Source organism: Meriones unguiculatus, chromosome 20 (assembly GCF_030254825.1).
Source record: "Meriones unguiculatus strain TT.TT164.6M chromosome 20, Bangor_MerUng_6.1, whole genome shotgun sequence".
NCBI lineage: Eukaryota > Metazoa > Chordata > Mammalia > Rodentia > Muridae > Meriones > Meriones unguiculatus.
In genome coordinates, this window is record NC_083367.1 from 63,479,618 (window position 1) to 63,504,759 (window position 25,142).

The following is a 25,142-nucleotide window of genomic DNA, read 5'->3' on the forward strand; positions in this document are numbered from 1 at the left end:
ACGCGATGGAACCTAGCTCCTTTAAAAAAATTGTATTACGTTTACAATTTTTATCCTTCACTGTGCAAGTGACACATTTGGGAGTGAAATCTCTGTCTGCACAGCCTGGAGAGCAAACAGGTCACCAGGGTTGGGAATGGAACCATCTCATCACCCGACTTACTTTCTGTCCTCTCTGGACAGGGGATGGATAGAACCCAGTGCCTTGTTTGCTGTGGGCAAGCCCTCTGGCCAGCGAGCCATGTCCCCCGCCCCCACCTTCCCTTCACTCATGAACCCAAGGGCTTCAAGCCCACACCTGTCTTCAAACTCTCATGACCAGACGGCACTGACTATGTTGCCTGTGTAGAAGAACAAGACCCTCACAAGTCACTTGAAAGATTAAACCCTGCTTGCTACCAGAAGGGGGTAAAAATCCCTGCTCCTCCACAGGGACCAGATGCCAAATTCATCTGGTTAGTGATGCAATGAGTCCTGGGGACAGTAAGCTGAGGGTGTGTAGAGGGCCAACCTCCCCAAACCATTTTATCTCCAGTTATCAACAACAGCGCAAGTCTGAGAAGGTGTTTACTTTAACATTTACCCTATTTAACGTGAAACTCATGTTGAAGTCTTACTCTTTGTTTTGTTTTGTCTTTGAGACAAGGTCTCGCTGTAGAGTCGGCCTCAGCCCCTTGGGTGCTTGAACTGCAGATGTACAAGATGCCTGATTTTTATCACTCCACACACACACACACACACACACACACACACACACACACACACACGAGTCAAGGGACCAGGTAGTCCAGGTTGGCCTCAGACTCCCTCTGTATCTGAAGATGACCTTGAACTTCTGATCCTTCTGCTTCCAATGCCCAAATACTGGGATTACAAGTTTGCACGACTGTGCCTTCTTTTGATGGTGTAGGGGATGGAATCCAGGGTTTATGAACATTATGCAGACACTTGACAAACTCATGACTATTTTTTTGTTTTGTTTTTCAAGACATGGTTTCCCTGTGTATCCTTGGTTAAGCTGTGTGCCACCATGCCCAGCCAGACTCATGACTGTTAAGGCCTAAAAGTGTCATGCTTGCAGAATGAAATCAAAAGCTACTGTTGGCACCAAAGTAAAGATGTGCACTTACAGCCACCAGCCAGAAGGTGGAGCCAAGAGCAAAGGTGGATTTCCAGTTTCAGCTGTGGCGTGACCTAAGAAAATGTCCATCATAATTAACACAGCCACTGACGGGTGGTTCTCCAACTCACAGTGCTCATAAAGTGCCTGGGGACCTGCCCATCACAACCTTGTCCAGGTCGCACTGACTCCATCTAACATACCCCCAACTGCTTCACTGAACTGAACTTCAGTATGTGAAGCTAGGAGATACAAACCTGAAACACTCTCAGCTGACGGTGAAGCCTGGGTCCCAGAAACCATGTTAAAAACTTTCTGCACACACCACAAATACTGTGACAGCAGATCTGGGGGGACACTGTCAGGACAGCCAGGGAAGCTTCCTAAAGACCCTTCCGAGACAGACAGACAGACGCTCCCATGGCTCAGATAAACCCCAACAACAATGTTTCAGAATAGGGGTGGGAGATGGCCCGGTGGATAAGCACATTTGCAGCCTTGGCAGAGAACCTGGGTTCAGATCCCTGCACCCACATCAAGTATCTCCAGCTCCAAAGGATCCAACGCCCTTTTCTGGCCTCCATGGTCACCGAATATACATGATGCACACCCAGGCACACACATAAAATAAGTAAATTAATTAAAAAAAAATCACAAAACTAATTTAAAAGTCTTAGGAAAAAATGTACTATGTCATCAGAAAAAAAAACAAACAACCAAATGCTTTATACTGTTTCTGTACAGAATGCTTATTTATTTATTTTTTTAATTTTCACCAATTTGCCTCTGTGATCTGAGCTTTTAAAGTTTTTATTTATATTATTTTGCTCATCCTTGGATCTTCATTTATTACGTGTGTATAAATGTAGTGTACTCACGCGTGGCGCTGGCTTGTCGCTCTCCACCTTGTTTCTCCGACAGGTTCTCTCACTGAACCTAGAGAGAGCTGCCGGCCAGGAAGTCCCAGCCGTCCCATCACAGTCCTGGGGCACCAGTGCAAACACAGTCACACTAGCTTCCTGCCGTTTCTGAAGACGTGAACGCACAACCTTGTAGATGAGCAGCAAACGCTCTTCCCCACCCTGATCTCACCAGCCCTTACGCCATTTTAAAGGCTGTGAGATTGGCACAGGAGACAGTCCAGCTATCCATCACTATTACTCTTTATTGAATATTATTCCTATCTAGTCTACTTTCAAGGGAAGTTTGGTAACACTTATCTTAAATGGCACGTAGCTAATAGAACCATTAAGGGAGAAAAGTAAAGCATATAAAAAGGAAACTAGTGCTGAGGGCATAATGATCCCTGGAATCACAACTAACCATTAAACTTGGCTCAAGGTTTCCAGTGCTAAAAAGAAAAAGCCCAAGGTGGACACTCGTGGATTTACCCCATCATCAAATAGCCCTGTCCTGCCCACGACCCACAATCATAACTTGGTTAAACAAATGATGGGACATTCTGAGGACGGATGAGATGTGGTCATCAGAAATCATGATGTTTAAGTATCCGGAAAACATTCTTTATGAAGTACTATACAGAAAAATATTGGGATAAAATGAAAGGTGAGCTGCTCCCAATTACATAGCAATATCAAGTTGTCTCCAGTTAATTTTTAAACCCAAGTCTCTGATGATTCAACTAAATGGTTAAAGATTTTAGAACATTTTAATTTAATGGGTGTCAGAGGACAACTTGTGTGAGGCGGATTGAGGGTTCCGGGACTGAACTCGGGGTGTTAGGCTTGGCAGAAAGCACACTTCACCCAAAAGCCATCTCACTAGCCTCTAGTTTTTTAAATGTGAATATATGCCCATGAGAGCACACGCATGCACGTGGGCACGAGTGCACACACACACACAGAGCAGAAGTAATGTGTAACACAGTATTAGCAACTGTTCTCTGGGTGTGACTGCTTTTAACATTACTACTCTCCATTTTCCTCCTCTTCCTGCTCTCCTCCCGTCCCCCTTCTCCTTTAATGCCCCCCTTTTGATGGGGAGATTGAACACAGGGTCCCACAAATACCAGGCAAGTGTTCTACCAAGCCTTATCACCAGCCAGCCAGTCTCGCTTTCCAATTTTTAAATGAATACATAGTACTTAGAGTCAAAACCAAAGCGCACGTAGAATCTGAGATCATGCTTCAGAGAGCACCAGAGTATGAGGAGAAGGCAGCTGGCCCAACCTGTCAGGAGACAGCCTTCCTAGAAGGTGCTTTGGCAAAACATAAGTGTTCCTGCCTCCAGTCAGCCAGCTGACCTCCTAAGAAATGTATCCAAGGGAATTACACAGAACTGCCAAGATCCCAGAACAAGATGCTCACCACAGTGAACCGGTATAGTCACTGGCAGTAGCGAAAGGGCTGACCAAATTGTAGGCTCTATATTTGGTATATGGTCACCTATACATTTCAGACGACGTCTGTGGTGGTTTGAAGGAGAAACGTCCCTCGTAGGCTCAAGTGTTTGAGTACTTGGCTCCCAGTTGGTGGAGGGTTTGGAATCTTAAGGAGGTGGGGCCTTGCCAGAGGAAGGATGTGGATTTGAGGGTTTAGAGCCTGGTCCCACTTCCTGTTTGTACTCTCTGCTTCCTGTGTGTGGATATGGTGTGACTGGCCCACTTACTTCCCCACCACCATGCCACACCTCCCTGCCGTGAGGGACTTTCTCCACCTGGAACCATAAGCTATAATAAACCTCTTTCTTCCCCCCTTCACCCTCCCAGGCAGGATATCTCTGTGTAGCCCTGGCTGTCCTGGAACTCACTCTCTAGAGCCTTTAACTCTGAGATTCATCTGTCTCTGACTCCTGAGTGCTGAGATTAAAGCTGCCTTGGCCCCCTGGCTAAATGCCTTCATCTTAAATTGCCTTTGGTGTGAGTGAGAGAGAGAAGAGTGAGGAGTCCCCACCCCAGTACTCCGGTCCCATTCTCGTGAATCTCGCTCTCTACGCTGTGACAGCTCCAGCCAGTGACCTTTTAAGTTTACTTACTTACCTTTTGTGTGTGAATGTGCGTGTGTGGGGGAGGGGAGAGCAGCACACACATGCTGTGGGGTTCCTGTGGAGGTGAAAGGATCACCTCTGGTGGAAGTGCTGCTCACTTCTCTCTTGTTTGAGCGAGAGGCCGGTTATTCAATGCATACAGCAGGTGGAGAGGGGTGCTCTCCGAATTGTTTATGTGATGCAGCTTCTCTCATTGGCTGCGTGCTTACCCCGGGGAAACTGGCTGCCCCGAAAGCCCTAAGTCTCTGCCGCCACAATGATTATGAGCTTGGACCACCATGCCCAGCACCCCCCAACCCTTTTATTGAGCTGAGTTCTGGAGGTAGCTCTCAATTGAGCCTGGATCTAGGCCAATTTATTTTTTAAATTAAGGATCATGAACAAAATACTGGATAAACAAGAGTTCAAAAAATTTTTAAATGACTGCAAAAGCTCAAATTCTACTGTAGAAAGAGGCGGCAGTGCGCAAAAGTAGCCTGCAACAACCCAGAAAACCATGAACAAACCAGATGCTCTGTGTTCAGAGAAACAGGGCTCCAGAAGCACGGAGAGCCTGGCAAAGCACAGACTTAGAGAGAGTGCCTTCCAGAGGGCGAGAGGGGGCAGACACGGAGGAGCCTCAGGTGAAGGCAACCAATGGGCTCAGTTCTGGAGCAGGAAAGGGCAGACAGGTGGATGGGGAGCACCAGGTAGGTGTCAGGGTCACAGCTGAAGTCCCGGAAGGCCACTGCTGTGGTCTGAGACCAGAGCAAACCAAAATGGAGTCACCTGTGCTAAATAAGTATCCCTAAGGAAGAAGAGGGATCCCAAACAGATGGCTGAAAACAGGAGGATCTACTTGGTCTGAGTTGCATACGAAGTCCTTATCAGTAACCTGGTCCTAGCCACTGAATTTGTCCCCGCCTCTCGAACCCCCACTCTCTACTCAGGAGTGACTGCTTAAGGTGCTCTCATTTGACTGTGTACACCAGAGGCTCTACTTCACGATGCACAAATGACAGCCAGATCTATCACTAAAACCCTGTAGTTTCCTGTTTTGACAATTCCAAGACCGTGAGGGTTTGTTTGTTTGTTTTTCCTCCTTTCAACCAAAAAAACTTAACTCCAAATATTTTATTTTAGGTTTTTCAAGACAGGATTTCCCTGTATAGTCCTAGCTGTCCTGGAACTCATTTGGTAGACCAGGCTGGCCTCAAACTCATGATTCTCCTGCCTTCTCCCCTTTCAGCAAATTCTACCAGTGTGTGCCACCACAACTGGCGCCAAATATTTAAAAACTAGAAATGATCATTTTACATGAGTTAGAGTTTTAAGAGTATTTACCTGTAGTTGGAAATTTCCTGGCTCGTTCCTCAAAGAACCATTCTCCGGTTTTGATTTTCACGTTTCTGAAACGCAAACAGAATTAATCTATTTGAGAGCTGGCCTTGCTCTCCAGCTGAGGGTGACTTATAGCTGAGCATGCAGCCCAGCCTCAGAGCCAACCACCCATGCCTCGGCTTCTCAGGTGCTGGGATTACACGCGTGAGCCATCTTCCGAATTATAACACCTTTAAAACTATTTATTAAACACTAGTATCATTTTTGTACGTGTGCATGTCTGTGTACTGCGTACTTACCTGGTGCCTTTGGAGACCATGAGGCAGTGTCAGAGTCCTTGGAACTGGAGTTACAGAGAATTGTTAGCTGCCTGGCCTGCCCCTGACCTCTCTCTACGTAGCCCATGGACATCCAACCTTTTGGTTTCTCTGGATGGACTGAACGAGGAAGAGGAAGAATTGTCTTGGGCCACACATTCAGAAGTATTCAACCAGAGGCCCAGCATGAAATTGTAAACAGACTAAGAGACTCTTTTATTATCTGTGGAATGCTCAAACACGCTGTCCTAGTTTGCTCTCTGTTGCCGAGAGAAAACACTGACCAAAAGCAACCTGAGGAAGAAAGGTCTGTTTGGGGTACATGCTACTGTCCATCACCACCACGGGAGGACAGGGCAAGAAGTCAGGGCAGGGACTGAAGCAGAGACCACTGAGGAATGCTGCTGGCTGGCCTGCTCCCAACTGACTTCTTATACAATGCAAGAGCGCCTACCCAGGGACTGGCACCACCCGCCATGGGCTCGGCCCTTCCACATCAATCATCAATCAAGAAGATGCCCCGCAGGCCTGCCCACAGGTAAACCCAATGGAGGCAATTCTTCCATTAATGTTCCTTCTTCCAAGGGGACTTTAGTTTGTGTCAAGATGACAAACACTAACCGGCACAGGGGTCTTTGTAGATGACAGTGTTGTGTACAGATGTCACATAAACGTATACAAACTCTTGCAACCTGAGAGCCACAGGATGAACATGCATGGAGGGCAGTCCCCACCTGAGGGAGGCTGGAATTATAACCATCTCGCACCTGATGCCCCATCTGCTTCCGGAAGCACTGGCAACCATCTTTATGGGCTTCAACCCTGCTAACGCCGGATTAGCAAACGAGCAATAACTGTTGAACATGCTTTGAAAATTCCAGCACACAGATGTCTCCTAATGAGGAGGCAGGAGGAGCCTAGCAAGAAAGACATTTTTACCTCACTGCTGCAAGCAAGCAGCAAATTAAATAGGCATTTAGAGGGGAGGACTTCACTTTGCATCAAACTGCAGCACCTGCAGGCACGGAAGCAGTTAATTTATGCTTCGTGCAACTGATGAAGTGGACATGAGGTCTGCAGAGACACTGAAGACATTTTCACCATCCCACTGACAGGAGGTGGAAGACGGGTCTGTGTCTACAGAATTGATTGAATGTCTGAAAATGGCACATCCCTGTAGGTCTGTTCTTTGGCCAAGGCCCTGATGGCAAAGAAACCCCAAGAACACTGCTAAGAGACCCTGGTGGCTTGCCGGATGCTGAGGCTGCAAAACCTCCAGATGAAGCAGCCAATGCTGTGAAACATAGTGGCAGGGTTCCTGTGTGGGCCAGTCCGGCTTCAAACTCCTGCTGAGAGCCGTCTGTGCACTCACCCAGTTGAAAGCTTTTCTTCAAACAACCTTGCAGCTAAGGTGCTTCACAGTGATGAAGCGAAATCAGCGTGGGCTTGTTTTGTCTGCCCACAAGCCCAGCTGAGCTGCTTTTGACGTTGGTACAGGAAACAGACAGAAGTTTGTGATTAAATCCTAGGCAACTATGAAAAGGTGGAGACTTGTGATGAAGATAAAGCCATGATTTTATCGCGCTGCTATCAACCCTTCTTGCAAAACATCCCCAACTGTTCCTTTCTTAACCTCAGGAGCCCTGTCCATGGCACCCAGAGACACCCAGCACAGTGTACCGATGAATAACGAATATTCCCACCTCTTCCGGGAGTCCCTTAAGAAAGGGAGGAGGTGGGATTCAAAGTGGATAGAGCCTGTAGCAGTGTGCTTTCAGAGGGGTTTGTGCTGCCTAAAGGACGGTGCTGAGGGCACAGGCGAGAAGCACACACTCGTGCTTAATCTATATGTCTGTGTGTTTGATCTGCATGCAAGCATTGCCCCATGTGACTGCATGGTACCCCTGAAGGCCAGGAGACGGTGTCAGATCTCCTAGGGCTCAAGTTAGACAGTTGTGAGGTCTAAGGAGATGGCAAAGAGCCACTGGCAAAATGCCACAGGTAATCTCCACGGGGCCTGCAAGACCAGAGGGACTGCCTTGCTAAGAAAGCATCACCATGGCAACTAGAAAGGGCTAGCAGCTTTCAAAAACATGGCTGCTGCCTCCATGCAAAATGAACCACAACCACAACAGGTAGTCCAGCTGGAGGAGACAGGGGACAGAGTGGAGGGGGGTTGGGACACTGACCAGACCCAAGCCCAGGGAGGCCTGTTGACACCCAGTAAAAGGCAGAACCAAATCAACTAAGTTCAGACTGAGGTTGACTTGGTTCAGCTGCTTTCCCAGAACACAAAACAAGGAAAAGCTGTGAAATGCAGAGGAAAAGATAACACGTTTTCTGGCCTCTGGTTGGATACTTCTGGATGTGTGGCCCAAGACAATTCTTCCTCGATCAGTCGATCCAGAGAAGCCAAAAGGTTGGAAGTCCATGGACTACATAGAGAGAGGTCAGGGGCAGGCCAGGCAGCTAACAATTCTCTATAACTCCCGTTCCAAGGACTCTGACACTGCTTCCTGGCCTCCAAAGCCACCATGTGTATATATTCACGTTTTGAAAACTAGCTTTTGGGTGAAGGTGTTTGCTGAAAAGCCTGACAACCCGAGTTCAATCCCAGGAACCCATGTGGTAGGGGAGACCTGATGCCCACAAGCTGTCCTGACACTCACACCCCCACAAAATTAAAATGCCCTAAATGTTTTTAACTATTTAATTGAATCATAAAAGAAGGGTTTGAAAATGATTGAAGATAATTTTATATTATATTTACGTCATTGGGGGCAGCTTATCTTTAATTTTATCCAGATATTTCTCTGTATAGTACTTTTTAAATTTTTTCAGAAGGATGTACCTTGGTCTATAAAGATCAAGTGGAGAGACCCCTTTCCCAGACACACTTTACCTGTAATGATGGGGGGGGGGTCATCTCCAGGGCATAAAGAGCAGGTGATAAGAGCAAGGTCAGCTCCTCTGATATTGCATTACAGAAGACAGAGAGGCATTAATTGGAATTCTTGATTAAAAGGGTAAGACCCAGGACTAAAAACCCAGTGAGGTCACTCCTGGTGGGAAAGCCCCTTGAAGGCACCCTGAAACCCACTGACTTGGGAACTGGGTGGAGGGTAGGCAGTTGGGGGAATGGGAAGGTCCACCGCTTTCTTATGAAAGGAGCGCTTCGGTGGCTTCTGAAAACCAGTAAGTATGCATTTGAATCAAAGAAATTCCAGAATCTAACCCTACCATCACCCAATCACCACAGCGTGGGAGGCAGTTCAGAGCAAAGCAGCCTAAGGTCAGTTCCATGACTGGGCCAAAACCCGGGACAGCTCTCTTCTGCAAAAAAGAGGCTCATTCATAACGACACTGAAACAGCTGTGTCAGTGGAGCAGGACGGGAGCTGAGTCATCAGGAGCCGTATGACGTCTGCTGGCCTGGGGCTGCACTCTGGTCTGTCTTGTGGACTTGAATAAGTTCTTATGGAAAGCCTCATGAAAACACAATGTACAGAAAGACCCGCCCCAGCTGCCCGACCTCTCAGCCCCAGCCCCGCTGCGACCGTGAGTGCCCACCGGGGAACACTTGACCCCATTGCCATGCCAAGTGGCAGCCTGGGTAAACTGCCTCCTTGTATGGTGACAGGCTCCACTGAACTGAGTAGATGACAATAGTGAGGACAGACCAAAGGCATCATAGAATCAAAAGCTCACTCATTCTCAAAGGGGGCTTAAAGCCAGGAACTGGCTTCAGGTCAAGCACTGACCACAAAGTGAGCCTGGCCTTCAACAAGAAGGGTACGCATAACCGTACGGAAGCATTCTTAAGGCCAGCATGGCCCTGTCTCAAAAATGTATTCTCTTCATTAAGCACTAAGATGCAATCTAGGGCTGGGCTCAGTGGGTACAGTCAGTGACTGCTTCACAAGTGTGAAGATCTGAGTTCAGATCTCTAGATCCCACATAAAGTTACATGTGGTAGCAAGAGCCTATGGGAGGAGACAAATTCTCAGAAGCTCAGAGGCCAGCTACCCTGGCATACGCAGCTACCCTGGTGAACATTAGATCCTGTTTCAGACAAGGCAGAAGAATGGAAGCCAGGGCTGGAGAGACGGCTCAGCAGATACACGTACATAAAGAGGACTTAAATTTTAGTTTTCAACACCCATGTCAGGCAGCTCACAACTACCTGTGACTCCAGCTCCAAGGGATCTGGTGCCTGGGGCCTCTGAGGGTACCAGCATTTACACGCACACACTCCATCCCAGACACTAAACTAAACCTTTAAAGAAAAAGATGGAAGGTGAGGACCAACAACTAAGGTTGTCTCCTCTGACTTCTACATGTGTGCCATGGCACATGTGTACCTATCCTTACACGCATGCAAACAAGCATGAACAGATACACTTTCAAGTCATACAAATTATTTTATCATTTTGGTTTTGTTTGTTTGTTTGTTTGTTTTTTGTTTTTGTTTTTGTTTTTTGCTGTTGTTTTTTGAGACAGGGTTTCTTTGTGTAGCCCTGGCTGTCGTGGAACTCACTTTGTAAACCAGGCTGTCTTTGAATTTACAGCGTCCTAAGCGCTGGGATTAAAGGGCATGCGCTTCCACCGCCCAGCAATTTTCTACATTTTCATCGTCTGCTTTGGATTCAAGCATATTAGGAGTCTTTACCCTCTCTTTGTATGTGGATAAAATGTCAGAAGCCTGTAAATAATTTCCCTGCTCTTACACATATTCCATATGAAGTAGCATGCGCTACACCACGACAAGTAAACACATAGCCCAGCCCTCTAGGAACTCTTCCTGGCTGGTGTTTGGCCATGTGAAATTCTTTATCCACTGTCTCAGACTTGTTTCTATGTCACGGGGAACACATAGATCCAGAGAGGTAGCTCAGTGGAGGGCTTGCCTCACTCACAAAAAGTCCTGGGTTCCAGCCCCTGTGCGTCACCTCCAAGAAGCACAGACACATGGTCTCTGTTCACTGCGCTACACGTTTGAAACAAAAGATGGGCCGTGAGGGGACTGAACTCTGCTCTCAGCACGGAGTGAGCCCTGCTTGGACACTCCTGGTTGACGTCACTTTGCCGCCTTTTGGATGGCTGGTCCTTCCCTCACAGGGCTGTGTTCACTGACAGCAGTGAATGGGAAGTAGGTCACCTTCACAGTGGGTCATTTCAGTTATCTGCCATTGTGGGCGGCAAGTGGTAACGCAGGATTTTGTCTAAACAGTGGACTCATGGAAATACTGAGAGTTAGTCTGAAATTTACTCAACTCTGGAAGTTTTACCTTAATAGGAAACAATCGTTTTGGGACCTTCATTAAAATGTCACTTGATTTTCAATAAAATTTTTCTCATGCCATGCAGAAAATACAACATGCCATTCCGTAAGAACACGCTAATGTCCAATCCAAATCCCAGCTTATCAGGGTCTGGTGATAGAGGCCTGGAACCCCAGCCATGGGAGAGGATGACGCAGGAAAATCACAAGCCAGAGTCTAGACTACAGAGAGAGTACAAGGCCGAGTGAGGCCTCTTAACCAGACCTTGATCAACATATAAAAACAAACAAGGAAATTGGTGAACATTACAGCTCAGCAATGGAGCACCTGCCTAGCATGTGTGAGGCCCCCGACTCCCCAAGTCCAAATCTAAAACATGATTTAATCTAGGGCTCAGTGGGTAGCATGTTTACCTCAGACAAACTTTGTGCTGGAATTCAGATGCCCTTTACCCACATAAATGTTGGGTAGGTGTGATCTCTTTCTATAACCCTAGCATACAGGAAGTGGACACAGGGGTCCCTGACGGAAGCTGGATGAGCTCTGGTTCACATGGGAAACCCCACCTCAACCTGTAAGGTGGAGAGCACTGGGGGAAGATACCTGATAGCAACCTCTGCCCTCCACACGCACATCCATACACATGCATGTACATGTACATGCAAACACTAAAAAAAAAAAGGAAAAGTATTTAGTCCCTTCTAATAGATCCCAGGATCTTATGGCAATCATTTCTGCTTTATAGGAGTAATTCAAGAGTGGGATGATGCCAAGTCCAGGGTCAACTGAACTCACACTTCTCTCCACTGGCATCAGGGCTGGCACATCCAGGACACCTGAGCAATGTGAAACAGCCCCTGAAAGCATCAGCGCCACCTGCCTCAGTCGGGACCTTCCCATCTCAGACTCTGAGTCCCGGCTAGTTTTATGTGAACCTGACACAGGCGGGAGCCATCTGACACCGGGGAGACTCAGCTGAGAAAGGGCGTCCACAAGATTGGGCTGTAGGCAACTTCCGGCATTTTCTTAATTAGTGATTGATGTGGGAGGGCCCAGCCTGCTGTAGGTGGGGCCATCCTGGGGCTGGTGGGCCTAGGTCCTATAACAGTGTTTCTCCCCCTGCGAGTCACCGCTCCTTTCAGGGTTGCCTAAGACCATCAGAAAACACAGATGTTTGCACTATGATTCAGAACAGTAGCAAAGTTACAGCTATGAGGTAATAACCACATACTTTTATGGTGGGGGGTCAACCACAACATGAGGAGCTGTATTAAAGAATGCAGAGTTGGGAAGGTGGAGGACCACTGTTCTATAAGAAAGTGCCTGAAAGAGCACGTTCTGAGCAAGCCTTGAGGACCAAGCCAGGAAGCAGCAGCCCTCCATGGCCTCTGCATCCCCTCCTGCCTCCAGCTTCTTGCCCTGTTTGCATTCCTGTCCTGTCTTCCTTTGCTGATGAGCAGTGATGTGGAAGTGTATGCTTAACAAACCCTTTCCTCCCCAACTTGCTTTTGCTCATGGCGTTTCATCACAGCAATAGAAACCCCAACTAAGACACTCTGCTCAAGTTATTTTATGAAAATTCCAGAACACACTTATTGCTCAAATATGTTCAGACTTGGAGAACTCCCTGAGTTTCAGGCTTGAACCTATTTGGTCCAAGCAGGAGTGACCAGCCTTTTGGTATTTAGCATGGCATTGTCATCTACAAAGTTCGTGTCTGAGAAGCACAGTGGAAATCTGTTTTTAAGTTAGACAGTCTCCTAAGGTTTTTAAGCCAATCTACGGTTTGCTGTTTGGCCACATCCAGAGCTGGGGGTGGAGCTCTCAGCGGCATACTGGCTTTCTGACGCCTGTCAGCTCACTCCCACTGTGAAGTGAGTCCCTCAGGCTGTGTGCAGGCAGCTGCTGGAGAATGTAGCTCAGAAGTAGAGAGCGCTTGGTCAGCATGCATGAGGGTCTAGGTCTGAGCCATGTTAGCAGGGCAAAATGACTGCATGCATGTGGCCCTGGGTTCCATAACACCACAAAAACACCATCACAAAGGACCCCGAAGAAACAGAGAGCGCAAACCCACAGGTACCTAAAGAATGAATGACTTCTCCAGCTCCTAAGCACGAACAAAGCAATAGACGAAAGCATACAATTTGAGGAAGGGAAGGACTGGGCAAGAGTAATTCCCCAGAAATCCACTCCAGACAAATGAGCAGGCTTCTTTCAGGTGTGATGGATTTGATTTCGTGTCATATCTTAAAGGGGAAAATCAAAGCAAACCTTGGCAGCTTTAGTTGCCTGACATTTCAGCAGTTGCTACCTTATACCATACCATGGCAGAATTGTCAATACGTCAATCGGAACCCAGGGGAAGCTCCGCAGCCGGCTCCCCTGCTTCCTTCTGCTCACGCTGTTCCACACCTCCTGATTGTGAATGCTCTAGTCCAGCGGTTTTCAACCCTCCTAATGCTCCGGCCCTTTAACACAGTTCCTCGCCTTACAGGGACCCCAACCATGAAGTCATTCTTGTTGTTGCTTCAGAACTGCGATTTTGTTACTGTTATGAATCCTATGTGTAAGTGTTTTTGGAAATAGAGGTTTTCAAAGGGGGCGAAACCCACAGGTTGAGAGCTGCTGCTCTAACACAAAGTATTCCCTCTCCCTAAGGACCCGCCCCCTTTCCATGGGAGAACCCCTTCCTGTTGGAGTCACCCTTCCGGGGCGGCAGCTCCCTCTTCCTTTGGTAGTCAGCCCCTCCTACAGGAATCACCGCTCTCCCAATTTCCTCTCGCTGGAATCACCCTCCTCTTTGCAATGAAACTGTGCCTTTTCAATGGAGTCAGCTTTGCTCTTTCCAGAAGGCGACTTCCAACCGATGGGCCATGTATCCTTCTAAGCCCTTTCAACCGTGTCTCTGTTTATGGAATTCCTTCTATCGCTTCCCCACATCTCTACTTCTTTTGATTTTACCATACCCTATGATCCACTTCCACAAGAAACACTATCGCTTTCAAAGACTCAGGATCAAGACTCATTCTTCCCTCCTTTACCTGCTAGAGCCCAGTTCCCTTTGAGCCACCCTCGAGTTTCTTGTCATCCCTGCCATGCACCTCCATACCTGATGCCTCATTCATTGCAATGGAGTTTTTATTACATTAAAACAATTATACAGGTTGTTGACCCCAGGACCCTGAACACACTAGCTAGGCAAATGTTCTACTCTGAGAGGCATACCCAGGCCTCTTTATTTTTATCTTGAGACAGACCTTGCTAAGTTGTCGGGCTTGCATTGACAGACAGCAAACCTTTGTCCAATAAGCCACACACAGGCCCCAAGGCTGGTCTTACACCCTGTAGCCTTGGACTTGTGATTCCTGTACTTCAGCTTCTGGAGAAAGCAGCAGTACAAACCCACACTCCAGGCCCAGCTCCTGTTGCTCATTTAGTCTTCCACCTCCTCAGGCCACCAGATAACATAGCCACAGACCCTTGTTGTGGCTTCTTTAGAGTATGCACATTAACAGCAGTTGCCATGACCTAGAACAGAGGCTTGCATGGGCCTCTTCACACTCTGCTTTTCCCAGGGCTGCATCCTGTCAGGCAGGCTGGGATGATAGCCTGGGCTCCAGCCATGATGGTCTGGAAGCCACTGCCAGCTCTGACTCAGCCCGGCTCCCTTCTCCCTCCTGGTTCTGAGCTTTAAGGGACTCAGGTCTCTAAGAGTAAAACTTGCCCTGAAGGAAGAAGCTGCCAAATGTCTCCTGGGGCCTCCTGTACCACAGCCAGCACACTTCACAGGCCCTTTTCCCGGCCGGAATCTAAGTTGTCTATCATTCTTTAGGGAGAGAGTGTCACTATGTGGTCCTGGGTGGCCTGGAACTCACAGAATCCACCACGCCCAGCCCTTCTTTGTATACTTAATTGGTGTTCCCTTCCAGTCTCCTCTTTCCTGATGTAAAAAAACCTACTTTCCTGGTCCAGTTCTCATTTTTACTGAGGGAAAAGCAAGGGGGAGAAATGTGGATGGAATATGGACCTTTCCTAGGTCCCCGTCTGTGATACCGGGAGAGGGGACCAGCTGAGCTCTGTGAGGTGGTGACCCCGAGTGGACAGTTACAGCCAGGAGCGAGGGTGTGACGTGAACAGAAAGAAGGGAGAGAAGGCCTGAGTTACTGCAGACAAGCTCTCTTCTAACACAGCTTCCTTCACGAAGCCACCTGGCATGACACAATTGCGACAGGTATTTTGAAAAACATCCTTATTGCAAAATAAGGAAGCCGAGGGTTATAGAAATGACATTTTGTGTGCTTAGTGGCTCGAGTTACCATTCTGGGCGTGATGCCGAGTAGAGGTGATGCCGCAGAGGGCAGAGATTTCAGCACAGTCACGTCCTAGGGGAGTGCCTCAGCCCAGACCTTCTGTTTTGATCCTTAGTTTGCAGCTAACTATCAGAATGGGAAAACCTGCTAAAGGTTCACTGTTATGGCTGACTGCAGACATCAGAGCCAAGTGGCTGATGAGTGGGGAAGAAAGTACCTGGGCCTTTCTGGAGATAGCTTGGAACCAATCCCCTCTCTAGGCCCACACCCCCACCAGGTGGCCAGGGCAGTGCATGGTTCTGCTTAGGGTTTTTCTCTTGAACTAAGAAAACCCTGAAGGGCCCTGACTCCAGCAAGACCAAGAAAAGAGGGCAACCAATCCAGGAAGGGGAGATAGGTGCTGTGACAGAAAGACGGGGCTAGTTCAAACAAAAAGGCCTCTTCTTGTCGGGAGCCGCATTCGCCATTACGAGATGGCGCTGGCTTCTTGCTAGAACTCGCCTTACAGCGGCGCATGCGCCACATGATGCTAATACGGATTTGAGTGCTCTCCCTATCAGAGAACACATGCTAATTGGGTATTGTGCGGAGCACCAATCACAGACTTGAGTGCTCTCCCTATCAGAGAACACATGCTAATTAGGTATTGTGCGAAGCACCAATCACAGACGAGCACGCCGCCCTGCAGGCTATTTAAGCAGAGCGCTCTTGGGGTTTGGGGTCCTTCTCCATCTACCTACAAGAGCTCTACAATAAAGATTCTGCTGGACAAATCTTCGGTTGCCGCGTCATCCTTATCGGCAAAGGCTGCGCGCGACATCTTCTGTCATTTGTTGAGTGACTGATATGTTTTTAGCCTTGCAAAGGGACAGGAAACCAAGCGTTCATGTCAGGGTACCCAGGAAGACAGGCTTCCTGATTTAGAAAGGGAAGCCAGCTCAAATGCTGCTCCGTGTGACCAGGCATGGTGCGTGTGCCTCTAATCTCAGCTCTCAGGAGGCAGAGGCAGGCAGATCTCTGTGAGTTCAAGGCCAGCCTGGTCTACAAAATGACCCCTCAAAAAAAAAAAAAGCCCTCATGAGAGACACCTCACTGGCTAAGAACACTGACAGCTGTTCCAGAGGACCTGGGTTCAATTCCTGTGCACCCACATGGTGGTCCATAACCATCTCTAAGTGTCCTTCTCTGTCCTTAGTGGGCACCAGACACGCACACTGTGCACAGACATACATGCATGTAAAATATATACAAATTTAAAAAAATTAAACCTCTCAGCGTCAAATGGTTAAAACAGATGGAGACTCGGTACCAACAGGCACCACCTATTTCTGCATTAGAGCCCACTTTTCTCCTTCAAAACACGGTCCCATGGGCTCAGGATCCCACTCCATCCCTGACACTTTTCCTGAAGGGGATAAGGTCTAAGAAAACCCAGGCATCAGGCTGGGTATACAGTGCTGTAATGGCAGCACTTGGTGGAGGCTAGAGGAACAGGAGTTCAAGGTCAGCCTTAGCTACATATATTGAGTTTGAAGCCAGCCTGGATTGCAGAGACCCAATCATATATGGATGAATAAAGCTGGGCTACACACACGCACATATACATACACACACACATATACACACACGATATATATAAAACCTAAGGCACTAATCAAGAAATCCAAATAAATCGCAAGTTGTGGGTCAGTTTATCATCAGTAGCCAAACATTCATAACTAAAAATGTTTTTATGGCAGCGCATGATAACACACAGCTTTAATTCCAACACTCATGAGTCAGATCTCTGTAAATACAAGGCCAGCCTGGTCTCTGTAAACCCCTTGAAACCCTGTCTCAAAAGAAAGTGTACACAACAAAACCTTTTTTTTCCCCAGAGCTGAGGACTGAACCCAGGGCCTTGCACTTGCTAGGCAAGCACTCTACCACTGAGCTAAATCCCCAACCCCTTTATTTTGCTTTTTTTTTTTTTTTTTTTTTTTTTTTTTTAACAAAACCTTTTTTAAATCAAGACGTCTCAATCCCAAGTAGAGAAGAGTAGCTCTGGGGTAAGCAGCCTGTGGGTCTGTATGGATCAGATTTGGAATGATGCTTTTAGGAAGCAGCTATTGACGATGGAGGTGTGATGGCTGCACACACTGAGTCTGAAGGTAGCCTGTGTGTTCTGGACCACCCCGAGTCCTGGGCCAGAGGAGAAAAGGAGCACTCTTGCATATCCAAACACATGCACACCTACCCACGATGCTTACCTGTCCTCAAAGCACACGGTGCACTTCCACGCCTGAGTCCTCCGCAGGAACACACGGCACTCGGAACACACACGGTGGCTGCAGCCCTGGCACACCGCCCCACGGTTCAGCAGAAGGCCCAGGGCCCGCTGGCAACGCGCACAGCTCTTTTCCTTGTATTCCTGGCTGGAGCTCTTCGCCCCTTTCCACCGAAGGTGCTGCAGGTGTGTTTTCAGTTTCCTGTGACCCAGTGAATTGAATAATGATTGAGTGGAGTAATGGTTACCTTTAGTTGTCAACTTGGCATAACCCAGAATCATCTGGGAAGAGCCTCAGTAAGGACTGTCTGCATTGGGTTGGCCTGTGGACCCACCTGTGGGAGACTGTGTTTAGTTAAACTGGTGTGGAAAGAAATGGCCCACTGCGGACAGAGCCATCCCCTAGGCAGGGGTGAATTATATGAGAACGGAGAAATGGAGCTGAGCAAACAAGCATGTACACACACACATATAATACATAGCATATATTTATATCATTATATAAATTTTATATAATTAATAATATTGCTATATTCAGGTATCTAGCAATAGAGGTAAAACTAGAACAGATAGGAAGACATTGGACTACAGCCAGGAGCCTCCACAGACCCTGTGGAGACAGAAGGCTTTGGTATCTGACTATAAGAGCTGGTCTCTCACTTAAAACCCAGGCTCAGGATTTTCTGTGAAAATGGTACCTAATCTCCCAGGGTGGCTGTGAGAATTTCATGACAAAGGATTGCATGCCCATCTCAGGCTCCTTATGCTCTGTTCATCCTTTCAGAATAGAACCTTCCTTCCCAGTATCCATGAGGCTGCTACTATTCCAAATAGTCTCTTTAATCATCACAGAAAGTTCCATTTTTCTCAGACTATTATTATTTCAATGAATCAGAGCTTATAAGTATATTTAAAGGGTTTTGAAATAAAGGAGGGGCCAGGTATCTGGCATACCCCTTTAATCTCTGCATTTGGGATGCAGAGGCAGGCAGCTCTCTATTATTTCCAGGACAGCCAGGGCTATAGAAAGAGATCTTGTCTCAAATAAATAAATAAATGAAATAAAAGAACATGGGGGGGGGGGCTTTGTATCTTTGGTTAACCAGACAATTTCTCTCACTCTTAAAAAATTTTATCTTATACGTGTGGTATTATTATTATTACTATTATTATTGTTATTATTATTGTGTGTTTTGCCTGCGTGTATGTCAGTGCATCATGTGCGTGCAGTGCCTGTGGAGGCCCGAAGAAGGTACCGGGATCCCCTGGGACTGGAGTTACAGATGATTGTAAACTGTGGGTGCTGGAAGCAAACCCTGGTTCTCTGGAAGAGCGGCCAGTACTTGAACTGCTGAGCCGTCTCTCCTGTAACTCCGAAGCGGTCTATTAGAAACGCCTGTCTGAGCACTCCCTTGCACCAGGACTGAACCACCGGCTTCTTCCATCTGAGCACATGCCCTCTCATCCAGCTGCTGCATTTCAAACATGCCTAATAGCAGAAAGATGACCTTGAACTTTTTTTTTTAAATTAAAACATATTTAGATTTCTTTCAATTATGTGTGTGTGAGTGTTTTGCCTGTGTGTATATATGTGCGCCACGTGAGTGCCTGGTAGCCACAGAGGCCAGAGAGGGCATTGGATCCTCCTGGAACTGGAGTTACAGATGGTTGTGGGCTACCATTGGGGTGCTGGGAATGGAACCCAAAATTAGATTAGATTACAAAGTGGCCTCAACTGTTGAGCCATCTCTCCAGCCCCGACTGACCATGAACTCCTGATCCTCCTGCTTCTGACACCCAGGTGCTGGGATTTCAGGCGTGCCGGTGAACACGGATGTGTTTACAGAAGGAACCTCCCAGCTAACAGTGGGAGGCTCTGACGAGGTCCAGAGCTGCCAGTAAGTGTAACCTCAAACCAAAGGGCTCCTGCAGCCCAGCAACCCCGCCAGGCCAGACAAGAAGCTCCTGTTGATAAAGGGGTCAGGGAACAGGCTGAGCAGGTTCGCGGTTCCTCCCTCCAAGCCAGCTGTACTGCACAAGTGCACAAAGAGAAAAGACAGAAATGGATCCCGCAGGCTTCTGGTCCGCACCCCCTCCCCTTTGTGCCTTCAGATAACACGGAAAACAAGGGGGGAGACCTTAACTGGAGTCTTCCCTTGGGGGGCTGCCAGAAGCCTGTCCGTGTTCCTCTAGCTACCCCCTCCCAAAAGTGGGCAAACGCACAAAGAGCAAACAGCCTCAAAGGCACCTGTTCCAAAGAATCGTGAGATTAATTTAGTCCCAATGCAAAAATAATCCCCATCCCCACACCTTCACTGTGACCCTTCTGGGTCAGAAGCTCAGCTCTGAGCTAGCAGTCACAAGAAAGCGGGTCACTCTGAACAGAAAACCCCAAGCCCCACAGCACCACCCCAGGTAGGAATGCTTACCGGACCCTTTCCTCCTCGACGTTTTGAACAGCTTGATCTCGATATAGGACCCGGAGAATGACCTCCCGTTCCAGCTCCTTGAAGGACTCCAGGTCCACTTCGTGGGCCATTTCCTGTCCCCACGGTGGAAGAGCTCCACAGTCCGGCTGCTTCCGTGGATCCCGCAGGAGCCCCTCTCTGGTTTCAGCAGTGGCCGAGTTTGGCTTGTGGCTCTTCCTCCCTTTGCGCGGTGTCTCAGCCCTTCGGAGAAGCAGGCTCCACGAGGCTGCCCCCCTCCTGGAGTCACTCCGCCCGGGGAGGGTTTTTACTGGGCTCTGCCCGTTGATCGGCAGCGTATCTTTTTCTGAGGTTTTGCCAGAGATTGATATAAATGATGCATGGCTGCTGAGCAGATAATTTCTGTAAGGCGCTAGTAATCTCCAGCCCCAGGAAGTTCACAAGCAGCACCGAGAGAGCGCCAATGACTTACTGCAGCCAACTTTCCCCAGAAAAAACATGTCCAGGACAGCAGAAGCGACAGGGAAAATCCAGTCTGGATAACTCAAAATCCAGTCTGGATGGCTCAAAGACTGTTAAAAAAAAAAAGTACAAACAAAACTAATGTCAGTTTCTCTGATGCTTCTGCACCGTGCATCTTTTCAATGCTTCTTGTCATTCCCAAACTTGGATTTTCCTACCAAGAATTCCGGATCTTCAGTTGTGAGAGGACAAGGACCTGGGTTTAATATTCCAAGAGATGAGCTGTTAGTCGTTCCTTCACCAGCAAACTAGACTTCACCAGGTTAGTTACACAGACCCAGAAGGCCTAGCCTGCTGCATGCTGGAGTGATGAACAGGACCAAACAAGATGAGATCAAGCGTGAGAGAAAATGCCACCAGGAGAACTGAAGGGGATGGGGGTTCTCAACCTTCCTAAGGCTGCGCCCCTTTGATACACTTCATGTTGTGGTGCTCTCCAACTGTAAAATTATTTTGTTGCTACTTCTTAATTGTGATTTTGTGACGGTTACGAATTATAATGTAGATATCTGATATACGCTCTCCAGTGGGGTCACGACCCACAGGTCGAGAACCACAATGCTAGAGCAGCAAATTACTTGGCAGTGAGTTTCTTTTATTTGCCTTTTAAAAAATAGAAGACAAACAGGACAAGACGAAATTTCAACTGTGGAGGCTACAGAGTTGGCTAAGCTGGTGAACTGTCTGGCAGGGGGAAGACTGGAGCTTAGTCTCCAGCAGCTGGGCGAAGAAGCTGGGCATGGAGGCCCACACTCACAACCCAGGAGGTGGAGGCACACAGGTCCCAAGGCTGGTTGGCCAGCAAACCCAGCCCAATGGTTAGTTCTTGGCCAGCAAAGGACCCTGGCTTTAAGAAAATCAGTTTGGGGGAGGGGGTCGAGGGTAATGTCTGAGGAGCAACAGCTGGGGCTGCCATCTGGCTCCCATTTGTATGAGCGCACAGGTACACCTGCACACACATGAACAAACATCCACCTCACAAACACTCGCGTGTGCGCGCACCCCCCCCCCCCACACACACAAACAGCCGTGGTGTGGTGGGCTGGAGAGATGGCTCAGTGGTTAAGAGCATTTGCTCCTCTTTCAGGGGACCTGGCCTTTGCTCCCGGCGCCCATGCTGGGCAGCTCACAACTGCCTATACCTCCAGCCCCGGGATCCAAAGCTCTGGAGATCTGGCTTCTGTGGGCTCTACATTCACATACACAAACATACACTCACACATAATCAGAAGGAAAAATACACTGTGTTAAATGCATTACCTTGTACCACAGTCATTTCTCATTAAGCATCATTTACACAATTAGACACATGCATAGTTGTATGTGCTATTCCGGCCACACAGTAGCTGTGCTCGTACCAAAACCACTGCAAACAAGCAGAACAAGACAGGAACTTCCCATCTCTGTAATAATTTTATGGAACCTATTATATATATGTTATATATATATGTTATATATATATGTTATATAGTTGTTGACTGAAACCTCTTACAAGCACAGGACTGACTTTACATCACCTTAATTGAAAACGCATTAGAGAAAAGATGTCCTCAGCTGTGGGCTATTGTTCTACAAGTGCCGTCAAAACTCAGAGATGCTGTAATAATCAATTAGGGGAATATGCATAACCACGGCAACCTCAACTTCTCAATTATTTATGTCCTGTAATAGTACTACGAGCATCGCTAGGCACCACGCCCTCTTTCTGTTTAGTTCAAGTCAGAAGATTCTGCATGTCTCCATTCTATCTAGAAAGTTATAGATGACTCAAGCAATATGCTTCCTGTAAAGCCATTTTCATTTTCCAGCCTAGCGGCACTTTAGGAGTGAAGTCCTGTCTGGACTTTGACAGATATATTCCTTTTATATCCATGAATGATAAGCAGCAGGCTCCTACGGCCTATTCTCTTTCAACAAATGTGCTTAACCCTTTTCTTAATTTGTGGTAGTCTGTGGAGGTCTATGTAGTTCTGTGCATTAATAAAGTACATTGGATTATAAAAGAAATTGATTGCACCGAACTATTTAAAAGTTGTTACAGAAGCCAAGCATGTTGGTGCATGCCTTGAATCCTAGCACTGGAGGGACAGGTGTATCTCTGTGAGTTTGAGTCCAACCTGGTCTACAAAGCAAGTCCAGGGTAGCCAGGGCTACACAGAGAAACCCTGACTCAAAAAACAAAAACAACAAAAAAAGGTTACATAGTAGCATTTGTATTCATTGATATTCCAGTTTCAGAGCTCTGAGTCTCCACAGAAAGGACAACAATAGAAAAGACCCTGCTGACCCGTGCTGGTGGCTCGGAGATGGTTCAGTTCATAAAGAATTTGCCTTACAAGCATGAGGACCTGAAGTGAGCATCCCTGTTAAAGGCCTGATCTAGTGGCGTGGCTTGTAATCTCAACACTGGGAGGTAGGCAGCAAGTTCCAGTTTTGCCTAGTCAGCAAGCCCCAGGTCCCAGTGAGAGACCCTGACCCGAAAGACAGCACGAAGGCCTACCGGAAGTAACAACAGCGGAGGGAGACCTCACGCTCGTGTGCACAGGAAGGCATCTTCATGAGTGTGCACTGGCACACTCAAGCACTCTCCATAACCCCAGAACAGAGTGTGACCACATGCTATTAGGAACAATTTAGTATTTATGCCACCAGCTTCACCAAACGTAACCTCCCAAGCTCACCCCTGACTGTCTTCTCCTCTCTGCTAGTAAACATGCTGCTTATCCAGGTGCTGTTTTGCTTGATTCTCAGTTGTTTTAAATGAATATTTTTGTGCACAGCTCAAACCCTGGATGTGAAGTTTCCTCTTCCCATGGCTGGATGCGCACTTCTCTGGCTCGGGTCTCCAGCTTCTCCGCCAGGCAGCGCCCCAGTGAGTGCCGTCTACGAAGGATGACGACAGGGTTTCCACAGGTGGACCTCTGGAGCCCTCGGGCTCATGCAGCAGGTGTCTTACGCATTTCAGAAACACACAAAACTCTACTCCACCCCCATCCTTGGCCGCCCCCGAGGGAAGTGGAAGTATGCTGCTCAAGAAGGAGAGCTCGGGCTCCGCCTTGTGGCAGGAGAGTGAGACTGTCCTCTTCGGATGTTTGCGCAGCACCTTCCGAGCGCCAGGCACTATTCTGGGTGCCTCCGTTTGAAATTTATGACCCTGTTCTATGACAAAAGCATGGAAAGAAGAGAATAAAGTCAGAGAGGCGTCAACAGTAAGGAAAAGGGGCTGGAGTGAAACAACCATTGATCCTCAGCATTAGATAGACTTCTGACCTTCCTAGTTGCCAAGGCAAAACACAACAAGCCAGAGGGCGCACAGAGAGAATTTCAAATATAGGCCACATGGCCTTCTGGTATTCAAGAAGACACAGAGACAATGGTTGGGCAGTCACAAGAGTGGGTATTCCAAATCCACGTCCCTGTGGTTACTCTCAGCGCTTGGAGACTTGGATCCCAGCTTCTTCATACATTCAGCCAAATGAGAGACTTTATTCTCATTCCTACGTATTTTTAGTATCTCAGGTACTTAGTAAGGAATATCAGTAAAGCCTTCCGTTGTTTGAAACATGTCTTTGTTTGTTTGTTTGTTTGCCTTAGAGGACTGTCCTGGCTAGTTTGATGTCAACTTGACAAAAGCTAGAGTTCTCTGAAAGGAGGAGACCTCAATTGAGAAAATGCCTCCATAAGATCTAGATGTAAGGTACTTCCTTAGTTGCTGATTGTTGGGAGACGGCCCAGACCATTGTGAGTGGTTCCATTCCTGAGGTGGTCCTGGGTCCTACAAGAAAGCAGGCTGAGCAAGCCTTGAGGAGCAAGGCAGAAGGCAGCACCACTCTATGGCCTCTGCACCAGCTCCTGCCTCCGGGTTTCTGCCCTGTTTGAGTTCCTGCCCTGGCTTCCTTCGTTGATGAGCTTCAATGTGGAAGTGTAAACCGAATAGACCGTTTCCTCACAACTTGCCTTTTGGTCATGGTCTTTCATTGCAGCAGTTGAAACCCTAACTAAGACAAGGGCCCACTTCAAAAAAAAAAAAAAAAAAAAAAAAAAAAAAACATCTTTTCAAATCAGTGATACAAAACAATATCCCAAGGTCATCAATGATCAGAATTAACTAAAGTTGGGGTTTGTGGTGCACACCTGATCTTTCACACTCAGGAGTTAAGGTCAGAAGGATCACACATTCAGGGTCAGAATGAACTACACAGTGAGACCAGTTTCAGAAAACAAAAACAACAAAAAATTGTCTGGAAGGCCAGGGATGTTTGGTTTTTAGTTGCCAGTGCCTTTTCCTGGCACCAGTCACACTGGCTCTGTGGCTTTGAACAGTCTGTTTACTACCAATGAAATTAGGGAATTTGCCCCAGGCTTTCTCTGGGGACAGGACCACACCTGGTTTAAAGATGTGCGACTGTTTCTGCTGTGTTCTGTTATTTCAGCACTGTGTGAATCCCATCCATGGTTACTATCTTACCAGACGATCAAAGGAGGTGGGAAGCACATGCCCTGGAGAGGAAAGTAACTCACAGAAGCACCAGAGATGTTTTGCATACCCTGGATTTTCAAGGAAAGCAACTACT

The 25,142-nt window shown here is 47.6% G+C and overlaps 1 protein-coding gene across 1 annotated transcript in view; it reads right to left on the reverse strand.

Annotated features, from left to right (window-relative positions):
• The window catches only part of Sytl3 (synaptotagmin like 3), a 54,081-nt gene extending 33,824 nt beyond the window's left edge, over positions 1-20,257 (reverse strand). Inside the window, exons 1-3 of the mRNA XM_021635727.2 lie at positions 20,050-20,257; positions 17,604-17,822; positions 5,450-5,514 (exon numbers count right to left, since the gene is read on the reverse strand). Of these exons, the coding sequence (XP_021491402.1) occupies positions 5,450-5,514; positions 17,604-17,822; positions 20,050-20,159 (394 nt within the window). The 5' untranslated portion in view covers positions 20,160-20,257. The remainder of the gene's footprint in view (positions 1-5,449; positions 5,515-17,603; positions 17,823-20,049) is intronic.
• Positions 20,258-25,142: the final 4,885 nt, after the last annotated feature.